General features: G+C 38.9%; 2 protein-coding genes across 2 annotated transcripts; one reads left to right on the plus strand and one right to left on the minus strand.

Moving 5' to 3' along the window:
• Nucleotides 1-4090: 4090 nt before the first annotated feature.
• LOC131300684 (uncharacterized) lies at nt 4091-8357 on the minus strand. The gene is made up of 3 exons (XM_058326633.1): nt 8118-8357; nt 6948-7085; nt 4091-4573 (listed from the first exon to the last, which is right to left on the minus strand). Exons 1-3 carry the CDS (start codon nt 8244-8246, stop codon nt 4391-4393), a joined length of 450 nt encoding a protein of 149 aa, XP_058182616.1. The 5' UTR covers nt 8247-8357; the 3' UTR covers nt 4091-4390.
• Nucleotides 8358-11101: 2744 nt separating this feature from the next.
• LOC131300682 (shewanella-like protein phosphatase 2) lies at nt 11102-13939 on the plus strand. The gene is made up of 2 exons (XM_058326632.1): nt 11102-11677; nt 12989-13939. Exons 1-2 carry the CDS (start codon nt 11181-11183, stop codon nt 13740-13742), a joined length of 1251 nt encoding a protein of 416 aa, XP_058182615.1. The 5' UTR covers nt 11102-11180; the 3' UTR covers nt 13743-13939.
• The last annotated feature ends 1131 nt before the right edge of the window (nt 13940-15070 follow it).

The raw sequence follows: 15070 nt of genomic DNA on the forward strand, positions 1-15070 counted from the left end.
GGGTTGGTTTTCGTACTTAATTTACAAGTAGTGTGCAAGGCTTGTTATTTGTACCAGTGATGTTTATGTTTGTAAGCAAGACAAAAAATAACAAAAACTACAGACCGAGATTGAAAAAAATTTAAAAGTGATTAAAATAAGCAACAAATTTGTCAGTTTCAGCTTATTTTTATCTATCGTGGACTCCTTTTGACCATTTAGTCACGTTTTTATACTTTTTTCAATTATTCTTGCCAAGGAGATGAGTGGATAATTCAAAAGAATTTGACCATATACCCAAACAAAATTGACAAAAAAACAAAATAATCAAAATCAAATAAGTTACGCTAGAGCTAGTCTTAATTTTGGTGGTAATAACTAGCGATGCAAATGAACCGGCCGATAGTGAACTTTTTGAGACTCAACTCGGTAAAAGCTTGTTCGAATTCGATCCATCTACTAAATGAACTTAGCATCAGCCGAGCAAAGAATTAATGAAACAAAAACAATTAAAGTTCTTTGCGCCTTTTGGCTGCCAAAGTCAGATCAATCAGGTCACGCGTTTATAAATTTTTTGAACTACCTGCATAATGGTGGCCCTGAAGTTCGAAGAATCATATACCACCATGTTCTACTCACTGATGGAAAGAGAGGCCTTCAATCTTCCAACAAGATGCGGCAGGGTCATGTGTGAAGCAAGTTTGAAGAATCATATTGCCATTGATAAGTTTGAAGAATCACATACCACCATATCACCATTGATAAGTTCGAAGAGCAAACAAAGAGCGAGGACGAAGCAAGTTTGGCATCGAAGGCCACACTGTTGCGGTACTCCATGCAGTGATGCATTTGGTACCGGTGTTGACTGCGTGAGAAAAGACCATATCGGTCTTATTTCTTTTCTAGGAAATAAATTGATGGAAAACCCGCAGAGAAAAATATAGATCCTTTACTCATCTTGTTGCCTTCTTAGAGCATCCACATTATAATAAGCAAATTGGTATGGATAAGCAAATTTAACAACAATGCTAAAAAGACACCTCACATTGTAATAAGCAAAATTACAAGTCTTTTAGCAAATAGTCAAATTCCATTCATTCCATAACCAAACTTAACAACTTTTACCAATAACCAAAACTCAATAACCAAACTCAAAACTAAAAAACACCCCACATTAGAATCGTCTCATCGAGACGAATAATTTGGTGTGGTCGGGTGCGTGATTAAAATTCGTTTGCAATTGAACATAGGTGTATTGCGTATTGTGGGGGGTTTTTTTTATAGGGATGCAAAAATAACCAAGTGGAGGTAAAGTTTGTTAAGTTTGATTATAAATTAAATGGATAATCAAATGCTGATGTGGCACATTTTGGTTATTGAATTTGATTATTCCCATTGCGGATGCTCTTAGAGAGATATAGCCGCCATGGACTAGCTCGCCCGTAGGGCCATGACCATGCGATCTAGTTCATTTTGTTTTCATTTTTACAAATCCATGATCCGAACACAGGGAGAGAGAACATTTCCAGCTTTGTTTCATGAGGGAATACTAAAGAGTGTTGCTATAGGTACATATACTCATGTACATACATCGCGTACATATGCATTTTAAATCCGTATCAAGTTCTACAAAAAAGATCTGAGCCGCTCATTTTGTTCAGAATAATTTGTTTATAATCTTTGTAAAAAATTAATTTAACCCGATATCGATAAAGGCATTTACGAAACATCCACTTTTGCTATAGAATCCAGACCTGAATTCTAAAGAAAAGTTGGATGTATAGTAAATGCCTTTATAGATATCGGGTTGAGTTAATTTTTTACGAGGACCGTAAATAAACCATTTTGAACAAAATGAACGGTTCGGATCATTTTTATAAGACCCGAGACAGATTTAATGTGCGTATGTACGTGTGTATGTACATAAATGTATGTACCCATAGACTTTCCGAATTATTACTAAAATCTGATAGCTCTAACTTAGGTACAGAGGCTAATCAAAAAAAAAAAAAACCTAGGTACAGAGGTCAATCCAAAAGCTATGTTTGCCTACTCGCACCCAGCGATATTCATCAACAGTTATTAACAACCAGCAGAGACACGAGCAAAATTCAAAATCTTCTATTTTTGTTTTAAAATCGGATGCGGCCCTCTTTGAAAAGCGCGGCAAAACGCTTCGATTTAGAGTCGCCACTCGGGTTTTCGCGGTATGCACCCAAAGAACCGAACTCGAAAACGTTTGCTACGTTTGTTAGATTTTGAAAAGGGATAGACCGGTCCGTCGTCACCTTCAATATCTGAGGTTCGGGAGCCAGGTTACGAGAGGGGAAGGGTTTTATGGCACCCTTCTCGCCCAATCCGGAGATCGGTCTCTACTCGGACATTTTTGTAAAACGTTTGCATTTTTCTCTCATTAATCATTTTTAGCCAACTAGAGAGGGGAACAGTTAATGGGGATTAAAACTGTAACAAGTTGCAGTTATGTGATAAAATGTTTACGGATGATTTGCTTGTAATAATAAACATAGATTGAGAATAAGTACTGAGAGCAGTTTGAGTAGGGTGGAGTATGCTGCTTTGAAGGGATGTGAGCAGGTAGCGCACCAGTATGCACCGGCCTGGCCACTACATACTAACGCAACCTGCGCACGCCACCTCATCACTGGCGTACTACACTTACCATGAACTCACAGTCTTTGTTTGCAACCCTCTGGGCTCTAGAATGGATCAGCGCACACCCAGGACAAACCATGCAGTCAATATGTCAGCGGTTATATAATTACAGACAAATGAAATGGCTTTAAGCCATGAAAATAAACGGGACACCCCATAAACAGTGTGGGAACATAAAAGAGGCCAATACTAAACTAAGATGCAAGGGCCAGCCACTGGATCTTGGCATAACCGCCGTACGCCAGTCAAATGAGACCGTACGCCAGTTACCCCACCTTTACCCAGTGCTTGGCTTTGCATCATCTGGGCTCTGGAACATGACCAGAAAGTATCCCAGAGACCCTCTAAAACAGATATGAACAAATATTAAGTGCAACAACTAAACAGTTCTAGGATACGAAAAGTTGTAAAACCGATTATTAACATGCTAGGGTGATGACAGAAATGTAAGCAAGAAAAATGGATGATCAATGATCCCCACACCAGTAGTGCACATACTACCAGGACCGGCGTACGGCATGATGATACTGGCGTGCGCCATAGTTCATCTCACACGATCATTATATTTTACCAGTTTAAGGTCAAGACTAGTATTGATTACTAGCCTGGACCTTACTGGTCCCTCTCAGGAGTCGAAAACAGAAAGCCACACAAAGGTGGTATATCTTTTCATGTTGAGGTTTGAAGGTGGAGTTGAGCTTTGAGGTTGAAGATGGAAGTTGGATAGTGACTGAATGACAATAGGGTGTGTGGAAGTGGGCTTCTCTCCTTTCTTTTTCAATGGAGGAGGGGAGATAGAAAGCAAGAGAGGAGAGAACAAGAAGGATTAGACTTTTTAATGTGGCTAACCCCTTGCAAATGAATGAGGTGGGGTATTTATAGAGGAGAGAGGGACTGAGGAAGGGCCTTAACTAGTTGGGTTAGGGCTGGTTTGGTTAAGGGGGAGCCTCTCATGCATTAAATACATGGGACTTGGCTTGATGGAAGGTGTAGGAGAGAGGGGGAACGTCCCTGCCGAGTGTAATCATCGGGAGGACTGTAGCCCACGTCAGGGTGGCACAAAAGTCTCATCTATGTGGCTGAATAAAGTTGATTTGACTGGGCTTGACTGGCGTGAGCCATTTTTTGACCGGCGTGCGCCAGTGATAACTGAGTCAACTGTCGATGATCGACACGTGACAGTTCACTAGCGCACGCCAAGAGAACACTGGCGTAAGCAAGTATGGTTTTGCTGAGACCATCTGGCTCGAAGGGTTTGAGGATGGAATTCAAAAAGGTTTAAACAAGGAATGTCCAAAGCTCAAAGCTCAAGACCTGTCATCGACCTTGGAATGTTCTCGACCTTCAATCATCATTGGGGGAATAAAAAGACCGTAATATAGGTTTATCCGGATAGTTCAGAACAGGGTGTCTACACAAAACGAAAATCCTAAGCCAATCAACACAAATTTAGCAGGCTCAGCATTTGAAATTATTGTATGGCAACAATCTTATCAGACTGCTGCCATAATTTGTAACCAAGTCAACAAAAGCAACATCTAAAAGTTGCGATTTCTATCCTATTTGCTCCCTCACGGTTGTTAATGAAGTGGGATCAAACACAGAGGGCTAGAATAATTCATTGTGTTGCCTCGTTACAAAATAGAAGTAAACCAATTGGTAACCAGAGCATAAAAATTAATGAAACAAAATAAGGCACGGTTGGGTAGTTTGATGGATAATACACGAGTATGTTGTTCTAATCGCTGATCGAGAGAGAGGCCTTCAATCTTCCGACAAGATGTGGCAGGGTCTTGATGCTGTCTTGTACCGACTGGTCAACACATGACTCCAAATCCTTCATTGCATCAGTTTTGATTTGTTGGAGCTTGGCTGCCTCAAATTTGTCTTGGCAGACCATCAGAGACCTGTTCATTCTTTCCTGGAGGCATCAGAAAAGATGTTTCAAATAATATGCACAAGCTGTATTAGCTTACAATACTATAGCTACAACACACTTCAAACAAAAAGTTTTCAGAACACTCGGGAAGAAGTTGTGTAAGAAAGAACCGGGTTATTTTCAAAAGTGGAGTTAGATTACACAAGATAAGAAAAGGAATGGGTTACACTTATAGACTTAAAGGTGTTGTAATTTGCATCCCAATTCCTGAGAGATAATGGGTTAATCCCAAGAAACAAAATAAAAATACAAAAGTGAAAGAAGTGTCTATAATTGGCTGTTCTTAGCCTACTGCCTTATCTATTATCCATTTGGTTCCATTAAGAGGAATAGCATGAATGGATAAGGTAACATTTTTCTGAATCCACAGGGCTGTTCATGCTAACCATGTTCAAAGTTCATGGCAACAGATCTAACAGATTTACAATGAATCTAACTTACAACCAACGTTGAGCCTCACTCTGACTCGGTAAATTTTGTCACATTTGCACATGGATATGATACTGTCGTTTTCTCTTGAACATGCTTCCATTCCATGTGCTGAATTACCATGCTGTGAGCTATGTAAGACGGGACACGGGAATTCTAAAAAGAATAGGGACATGGTGGAGAACTGCTATGACTAAGGGGCTCTAAATTTAGAATCTTCAGAGTTTAGCACTAGTATACTTCAACCTAATGAAGACAAAATAAAGAGAAAATGCAAGCCATGGAACATTGCCTCAATGCCACTAAAACTCTTGATGTATATACAGAGGCGAAGAAACATAGACACGTCTACCAGGCCCCACGGGTCTGTGTCCAACACATGTCAGACACAAATATGATACTCCACCGGTTCACCCTCCAGATACATGTTGGACACAAATATTTGGGTTCCCGTTTTTACAAAAAATTGTTCTGTACTTTGATATGAATTCCTAGATAAATGTACAATGTTTGTATGTAGAACATATTGCACTATTTAATGTTCAGAATGTCCCTAACGTGTCTGTGCGCTAATTTTTTGAGAAATGACATGTCCGCATGTCTTTATGTGTGCTTCTTAGGATAGAGGCAATGCCATAACACAATGACAATGTTTCCACTCCAAATATTGAGCAACCAATTCAAGTCACTAAGATAAACCTTTCCATCCAAAACTTGGAGTAAGCCTACAGACTACCTCTTCCATAAACTATTGTAAGTGGGAGCCCTATGCCAATCATAGCAAGTGGGAGCCTTATGCACACGGTGTGACCTCTGTATACAGTATACTCTGTACTTATAAATCATTCTCTCCCATTGTATTCATTTGCATGGCCAAAACACTATCTTCAGAATGATTCAAGCCATCAAAGCTTTACTAACCTTGCCTTCTTCAAGCAAGTGACGTACTTGTGAAAATTGAAATATAAACAACTAAAAAATGCACCCAGTTGCCTTCTTCAAAGAAAGTGCACCCCTCTTCATTTATAGGGTCTGGGAAAGACCAAGATGTTGGCAAGCACCTAGGTCTGTAAATGAGCTGAGCAGCTCGCGAGTTCGGCTCGGTTTGGCTCGGTAAGGGCTCGGTTCGAAGGATAAATGAGCAAGCTCGAGCTCGATTTTGTGGCTCGTTTGATGAATGAGCCGAGCTCGAACCTAGTAGGGCTCAGCTCGAACAAGTTCGCGAACATGTTCGTCTCGGCTTGAAATATATAGGTTCGGCTCGGCTCGAACATGTCAATATATAGGTTCACGAACAGGTTCGTCTCGACTCAAAATATATAGGTTCGGCTCGGCTTGAACATGCCAAAATTCCGTTCGACTAGGCTCGTTTAGCCAAATTTTCAATATTAAGGCTGAAAAGTTAACGAATTTGAGCCGAGCCGGCTCGTTTATTCTAGACCGAATACTAACTAGCCGAGCTTGAGCTTTGTACATGCTTGTCGAGCCGAGCTCGAGCCGAGATTTCCCGGCTCGATTCGAACTCGAGCCGAGATTTCCCGGCTCGATTCGAACTCGAGCCGAGCTCGAACATGCCAATATTCGGTTCGGCTCGACTCGTTTACACCCCTACTAGCACCCCTTGTTTTAGACGTGATGTCTGGTTTGCAATCTATACCTCCAACTACTAAATGCAAAAAATAGTCTCCAAGAGATAGATTGGTTACACTCATAACCTTTTGGCATTAAAAGCACAAAGTGGTAGCCCTCACATTTGTGCATGCACACATAGGGAAAAATGGAACTATGAATGGGGAAAGGAACAGCTAAGGCCAAAGATTGTCTACAGTTCTAACTAGTTCAAACAAGCATAAATTGGTGGTGGTAACGATTCTCAAAAATTTCTCTTCAAGCTTCACACAATATCCAGATAAAACACTGCATTTACCTGAAACTTGGCCATTTCACTCTCAACCAGATTCTGGGCTCTCATGACTGGGACACTGCAATTCTCCACACAACTGTTGATCTCATCTTGGGTTCTACTACGGTCAAAGCACTCATACGCGCATCTGAAGTATGCTTGCTGCAGCGAACATTCAAAACAACGAGTTACACAACACACATCATGCAGGGACAGATTCAGGATTTAAAGTTTGCCAAGAAAGTTTGAAGAAAAACATCCAGTTCTACCAACGAGAGAGAGAGAGAGAGACAAACAATGAAATACTTAACTAGACATCCCTTGGCAACATTGACTATAAAATAAGGCTGTGTTTGGTAGGTCAAAAGAAGCAAGCTTTAAAACCAAATAGTTTACATAATTCCTGTTCTTTGACAACCAAAAATACACCTAAGATGGCATGAATCTACAAAGCAAAATAAATATGTAAAAAATCTCGGTTTGGTTCCTAGAGAAAGAGAAACTTTTTCTCCATTTTTTGTTTAACTTCCCTTTAATTTCCCTCTTACTTATTTTACTTCTTTTCCCTACCCTTCCTTTCATCGTGTTCCAAAAAGTAACGACGCAAACAACTTAGCGCTAGCTGTTTATACTTGGATTTTCTAGCAAAAAAGACGACTTTTTTAAACACCCAAAACGTAGACTAAGATCATGCTATACAGGAGTAAGGGTGTGAGAACTCCTTCAATTTGAGGGCTAACCCTCAAATTTCACAATTCTCCTTGTCACGTCCCAGAATAATAACACCAAAAAGTTCAAAATTTTCATGTTCTTTTCAGCCAAAAACCTCACCAAAAAGTAGCCCTTACATAGCACAGCTAAAAGCCATCATTTTTCGATCCACTCTCTTTCCCATTAATCCACAAAGCAAAAAAATAACAGGGACATAATAACTCGGAAAATTTAGCTAGGACCTAGCTGCTTTTGCTTAGATTTTCGAAGACAACTTTTTTAAACACCCAAAAACATGGCTTAAGACGATGCTATAATGGAACAAGGGCAAGAACTCCTTTAATTTGGTGGTTAACCCTCATAATTTCGTAATTATCTTAAACAATTATCTGAATAATGTATGGTGCTTCAACCTGAGGATTCATCAGTGCATAAATACATAGAAAGCGGATGTTTAGAGAGGGAGAAAGAGAGAGAGGGGACCTGGAGAGTGAAATTGACGTGGTCTTGGACAGGAGAGAGATGGGTTTGAGCGGCTGTGTTAACATCGTTCAGCTTTCTCCTCAATCTCTCCGTCACTATTTGCTCTTCCGCTGCTGCTATGCGATCCATCTCTCTCTCTCTCTCTCTCTCGATCGATCGATCGAATGGGTGGGTGGGAGAAGAAGGGTTCAAGGGAAAGTTCGGATTTGGGTGCTTCTCTCTGGGTTTTTCTTGGTAGAGGGTTTAGGGTTTCTGCTACACGTGGCGTTTCATAAATCAAGTAACTTGGTCGGTCTAAGAGCATCTCCAATCCACCTCTATTTCTCCAAAATAGAGGATGGATGTGACACATTGAGGGGATATTTTATAATTTATTCTCTTTTTTCTTCACTTTTTGTAATTTTTGGGAGAATTTTTGAGGGACCCACCGTCCTTTTTAGAGTTTGGTCCTCTAAAAGTAAACTTGGTCCTCTAAAAATGAAGGATCAAAAGTAAATTTGGAGTACAAAATTCCTCCAAAACTCTAAAAAGGACGATGGGTCCCTCAAAGATTCTCCCAAAAAGTACAAAAAGTGAAGAAAAAATGAAATAAATTACAAAATTTTTCCTCAATGTGTTACATCCATCCTCTATTTTGGATGGATTGGAGATGCTCTAATGGAAGCTAGCCTCCGTTTGTTTTGTAAAATATTTTACAATATAAATTGTTTTCCATGAAAAATATTTTTTCAGAAAAAAAATTTTAAACTTTTATTTTTTAGTGTTTGGTTAGCATTTAAAAATTATTTTTAGAAATCGACAAACTAATGTAGAGAGATAGAGAGGGGACTTAAATGGTGGAGAAATTTGAGAAAATTGAAATTGAACGTGAGTCAAGACTTACGATCGAGGAAACTGAACAGTGAGAATTGCAGTAGAAGGCAACGGGTTCATTTCGAAAAATAACTTATGGAAGATTTAAGGGTTAATCATTTTCATCCAATTAATGAAAAATATTTTTACATGTAAAATATTTTCCTCATTTTTACACTTTCAAATATTGAAAAATAGGTAAAATATTTTACCGGAAAATATTTTACGCCCAAACAAATGGAGCCCTAATGCCAATAGTTTGTTTCGGCTAAATAGGAGTAGTATTTTAGAGGAAGTTAATGTATGTGAGGAGAATGACCTCTTTAGAAATCTATGAAAATATGATTGTCCATAGTTTAGCGAAAATGAAGTTTAAAAATATGTTTAGACGCTCCATATCTCATTTGTGAGACAAATCGGTCGCAAATGAATGTTTAATCTATGTTAATGTGTTAATGGGCCCCTCGGTTTTTTTTTTTAGAATTTTTGGACGGCTCGGATTGGCCGTCCGGTGGCCGGAGACGGCCCGCCGGCGGCCGTCGGTCCGAATTTGGTCCCCCAATTCGGTCCCTGTAGCATTTTTGGTTTGTATTGGCTAGATTAACAAAAATGCTACAGGGACCGAATTGGGGGACCGAATTCGGACCGACGGCCGCCGGCGGGCCGTCTCCGGCCACCGGACGGCCGATCCGAGCCGTCCAAAAATTCTAAAAAAAAAAACCGAGGGGCCCCACGCGGGAATCAACGTCATCCGAGGTGTGTAGGGTGCTTGATCGGAGCACCCCTTTTCGTGTGTATATGTAAACACTCATTACAAACCGATCTCAATTCGCTTAAATTTTTTAAGCATCATACTATATCGAACAGGCCGAGTTATAGTTTGTTTGAGCTTTGGTTGGTTTGAAAGCTTGATGGGCTTCAAAAATATGTTCAAATTTCATTTGTTGGAAGTTTGCACAATTAATTGATCTTGAATGAATTTTTAACGAGCTAACACAAGCTTAAACATGAGTGATTTTGTTCGTGTATCAATTCTAAGCTTGAGGCAAATTCTACTTAGGCTCCATTTGGATGGCAAAATTTTTGAGAAGGAATGTGAATGTAATATCATACTGTCATAATTCCGACGTTTGGAAAGAACAAGAATAGGAATGTGATGCCACATTTTCAAGATTCCCATGTTTGGGAAAGATAGGAATAGGATTGTGATTCTTAACAACACATCTGACCTGGAATTACATTACCAGATTGAGTGAGAATATGATCCATCCTTTACACCGTGGGAAACTTAGATTAATGGGTCAATCAATTAAAAAAAGGAAATATTGACTTTGATAAATTTTCAAAATAATTTATTCCGACATAAGATTACTGAATTAATCCAAATACGAAAATGAAATTACTTCATGTATTGTATTTCTAGGAATGAATCATATTCCTATTCACACTCAATAAAATTCCTAGGAATTTGATTTCTAATAATCACATTTCTATTGATACTCAAAATTTCGGTCATCCAAACTAAGCCTGAATTAATTGTGAGCTTTTAGATTTTTTTTTTTGAAGAGTAAGAATTTCACCAATAATAAGGATTGCAACTCATTGTGTGCCTCTAATATAACTGATTGCACACCGATTGAGACAATAACCCATCCATATCAAATGAAGAGTACATCAACAATAAATTGATCAAACAATCAAACCCAACGAAGTGCATTCAAGTTGTCGATGAACAGTTGTCATGGTAGCTCCACTATTTACTTATATGGAGATGTTAAATTTTTTTAGAGGCTAAAGTTTCTCGATAGTAATTGATTTTCACATAATTTTTTATTTTTGTTTCTAGCCGAGAGTACACTACAAAAAAGACGGATAATTTTTTAAAAATATCAAGTATTTTTGTGCATAATTTTTTTAAATTTGATAACACAAAACTAAATATCCAAGTTGACTCTTTAATTTAAATTTAAAGAATTTATTCTCTTCCAAAATATTTTTTAAAAATTTAAACGATTAATAACCGAAATCAACGATATATAGAAATTATTTTAAATCTACCATCTCTGAAAAAGTAAAAACAAATTTACCACTCCTATCTGGCACGTGCTGTTGACAGTTTGAGTCGCCTTGACTATATACCAAAGAAGACGGAACGGAACCTCTCTCCCTCCCTCTCTCTCTCTGCAGAAAAGACTTGTAGAGAGAGAAGACATGGCGGGCGTAGGCATAGCAGATACTACGGCAAGTACAACAGATCATCACCATCCCACCACCTCCATCACATGCCAAACCCTCCCCCACCTCCTCTCCTCCTTCGTCGACACCTTCGTCGACTTCTCCGTCAGCGGCGGCCTCTTCTTACCCCCCAACCCCCTTAACCCTATCAATAACCCTAATAACCCTAACCCACCTCCATTACAAACCACATACCCCTCCCCAAACCGCCTTGTCGCAATCGGGGACCTCCACGGCGACCTCCACAAGTCCAGACAAGCCCTGACCCTCGCCGGCCTCATCGACGCGTCGGGCCGGTGGACTGGCGGCGCGGCGACGCTGGTCCAGGTCGGAGACGTGCTCGATCGAGGCGGGGAGGAGCTGAAGATACTTTACTTTCTGGAGAAGCTGAGGAGGGAGGCGGTAAAGTGTGGGGGAAGAGTGGTGACGATGAATGGGAATCACGAGATCATGAACATAGATGGGGATTTCAGGTGCGGGAAGTAATATTAAGGCTGGGTTCTTGAGAAAATTTTTTTTTTTTCATTTGGTGTGTTTTGTTCGCTTTTTTTTTTGGATTTGTGTTATATTTTTTGGGATTAATATGTGTCTCAACGAGAGAAGTCTGAAAAATAAAAAATTATAACCAAAAACAACAAAAAAAAGAGTTTGTTAAAGACGAAAAAATATCAATTTTTTTTTTAAAGTGTCGTCTTATATGATTTTTTTCCTCAACATTGGTCCATTTCTCTTATCTTTTCTGATGCGTCTTGACAAGATGAATGATTAATTTCAAAAATTACTATGAAAATTTAAATAAAAATACAAAAATAAGTTATGGACAAATAAGTTTAGAAGAAAGCAGCCCAATTAAGGGTTTGGGTTGATTGGCTTAGGCTGTGTTTGGAAATAGTTTAAAAATTGGTTTGATTTTTGTACTCAACTTTCTTATGAATACATTCGGTAATTGGACATTGCTGATTGCTAACCACCCACTAGCGCGCACTACACGGTATACAATGTAGGATGAGTTTCTTGTAAGCTAAATGAACTAAAACCCATGCTTTTACGGGTTTCTTGGCAGGTCATTCTCCATCACTTATAATATCATTTAGCGAAGACAACTTGACTGTTGGCTATTCCTATTAGCATGAAGGACCAAAAATATTAGTGGAAACACACCCATACTATGATGCAAAACAAGTTGAAATTTTAGGACATTTTCCCCGGACATCAATGCACTTTTTCGGATATCGATGCATTTTTTACACATTGTCGACCTCCCTAAGGTTGTGGTTAGCATTTTCCTTCATAATTTGACTTTTGCGGATTTTGTTGTCTTTTCTGATAGTACTTTAAAGTTCTGAGTTAGATTTTTGAATTTTGCGATAATTTGTTCTTTTCTGGTTCTTGAGGACAAGTCAAATTTTCCCAAGTTTTGTTGTTGTTATTCGATGTTTGGGTTTTATGGCACATTCTTCAAATCTTGGGCCATATTATTCTTATGTTTCCAATTTGCGTTCGGGGCCATTCAATGCACGTGTTGCACGGCTCAGAATGCCATTTGTGTCTAGTTCAATATTAGGAGATCTCTGCCGAGAGCATTTTCTGAGGTAAAAACAATAGAAAAGCTCAAACAAACTGATTTTTGAGAAGTTTCGATTTGTTACCTTTTTTACTTTTGTTTTCGATTTTTCATATTTTGCCAAAAGTTAAGTTGCATAAACTTACAATTTGCATGAAAGAAAAGCCAGAAAATCTTTTTGGTAGTGCTTTTGACATTCAACTTACATAATCTATTTCAGATACGTTACTCAGGCAGGTCTCGATGAATTTAAGGTCTGGGCTGATTGGTACTGTATAGGCAATTCAATGAAGAGTCTCTGTAATGGGTTGGAGAAACCAAAGGATCCGTTTCGTGGACTGCCTTCAGTTTTCCCTAATGTTAAAAGTGAAATCACTGATGGAATCAGGGCTAGAATTGCTGCATTGAGACCAGAAGGCCCGATTTCAAGTCGATTTCTGGCAAACAATTTGACTGTTGCTGTTGTTGGCGAGTCTGTGTTTGTTCACGGAGGGCTGTTACCAAATCATGTCACTTACGGTTTGGATCGAATTAATGAGGAAGTGAGGAATTGGATCAGTGGAATGAAACAAGGAGTTGTTCCTTCTGGTTTAATCCGTGGGAGTAATTCTGTTGTTTGGTTAAGGAGGTTCTCAAATGAATTGGCGAAAAATTGCGATTGTTCTATGCTTGAACATGTCCTCAGGACAATTCCTGGTGCGAAGAGGATGATCATGGGTCATACGATTCAAGAGAGTGGAATTAACGGGGTTTGTAAAAATCGGGCGATTCGGATAGATGTGGGTATGTCAAAGGGATGTGTTGACGGATTGCCAGAAGTTTTAGAAATAATAGGGAATTCGGATTTGAGGGTCTTGACATCAAATCCTTTATATCTGAACAGATATCAAAGCTCAGTCGAATCCAATCAAAAGGAAGGTATTGGCTTGTTGATACCTGAACATGGCCCCAGACCAGTAGAGGTTCAGGCTTAGTTATTGGCATTGTATTTGAACGCCAGAATTCCAGTTTCCGTTGGAATCTCTTGGGAAAGTACATTATTTTCCTTCATAGGAAGGAATCGCTACTGTGATTACTGGGTTAGTTCCAAAAATGTAATCATCATTTCTTATTTTCTTGTATCCAGTTAGTGATTTGAGAAATGTGATTAATAGAAAAGACTATTCTGGCACATTTGTTCCTGTCTAGTTCACTGGTGTTCTTTTTACTTCTTATCTGAAGGGCAGGTATTATTTATGAATCACACTATTTTTCAGATGATGCAAATTTTGATCATAAAGTTCAAATAATTCGTGGCAACGTAGTTATCGATGGCATGGTTATGACACCAGAGCCTGCTTATGTAATTCGTATCTTAACCAAAGTTTACCAGATCATCCTTTAGCTGTTTACTCTACCTGTAGTTGGTATCTGAACCAGGATTTCTACCTCCATAGCTGTGGAATGTTTGCTGATGAAGGGATTGCTTCGTTTGCAATCAGGATTTCTAACCATCTCCCACCTCCGAACCCTTCGTTTCCCTTTCCAACCCCAGAATCCAAATGAACTGTATGCGTTTGAATGCAGCACTACTTTCTAAACAATATTCCATTTTGAAGTTCGTCGGTTTCATATGGGGGTGTTTGGCAATCGAATTTTCCCATTTTTGCATTCCCATTTTTTCATTTTGGGCGTTTGGCAAGCCCATTTTGGAAAACCCATTCTCGAATTCTCCTTAAAGAAGCAAAAACGGAGAATCAAGTCCAGACCTCTTTTTCCCATTCTGCCTTTTCCCATTTTGAGTTGAATTACCAAAATGCCCACTTCAACTCCCTTTATTTACCAGTTTTGCCCTTCATTTATTTTTACATATTTTAACAAATATGATAAGGCCAAGGGCAACTTGGTAAAAAACCAATCCATAATTCATTCTCATCATTCATCTACCAAACACAACTACTATTTCAAAATATATTTTGCACATATTTTTCAAACACTATTTCATTTTCCAAAACACATTCTAATCATAATTCAAAAAGTCAAAAAGCTAAAAAACTGAAAATGAAAAACCAAAAAGTAAGTTGGCAAACACTAGCTTTGCATAACATATTTTCAGATCGATATTGTTTTTGGACAGCAGGACAGAAAAACACTCATCATCAGGAGGAGGAGAATTTAGGTCTTATGAGGGTAAACACCGTGAAAAAAAATATACTCTTCTTTGATTCTTTCACATCTCTCTATCACTCGTCGGCCCTGCAATTTTGTTTCTCCGTTTTATTCTTTTCCTCTTCCGTCTTATGTAATAAACCTGGATTTGGGG

Source organism: Rhododendron vialii, chromosome 9a, assembly GCF_030253575.1.
Source record: "Rhododendron vialii isolate Sample 1 chromosome 9a, ASM3025357v1".
Taxonomy (NCBI): Eukaryota; Viridiplantae; Streptophyta; class Magnoliopsida; order Ericales; family Ericaceae; genus Rhododendron; species Rhododendron vialii.

Excerpts from the sequence above, each read along its gene's own strand:
- LOC131300684 (XM_058326633.1), bottom strand. The coding sequence starts at position 8,246 with ATGGATCGCATAGCAGCAGCGGAAGAGCAAATAGTGACGGAGAGATTG. Across the intron at positions 7,086-8,117 it reads ACGTCAATTTCACTCTCCAG|CAAGCATACTTCAGATGCGC; the intron begins GTCCCCTCTCTC and ends TGTTCGCTGCAG. Across the intron at positions 4,574-6,947 it reads GTGAAATGGCCAAGTTTCAG|GAAAGAATGAACAGGTCTCT; the intron begins GTAAATGCAGTG and ends TGATGCCTCCAG.
- LOC131300682 (XM_058326632.1), top strand. The coding sequence starts at position 11,181 with ATGGCGGGCGTAGGCATAGCAGATACTACGGCAAGTACAACAGATCAT. Across the intron at positions 11,678-12,988 it reads AACATAGATGGGGATTTCAG|ATACGTTACTCAGGCAGGTC; the intron begins GTGCGGGAAGTA and ends AATCTATTTCAG.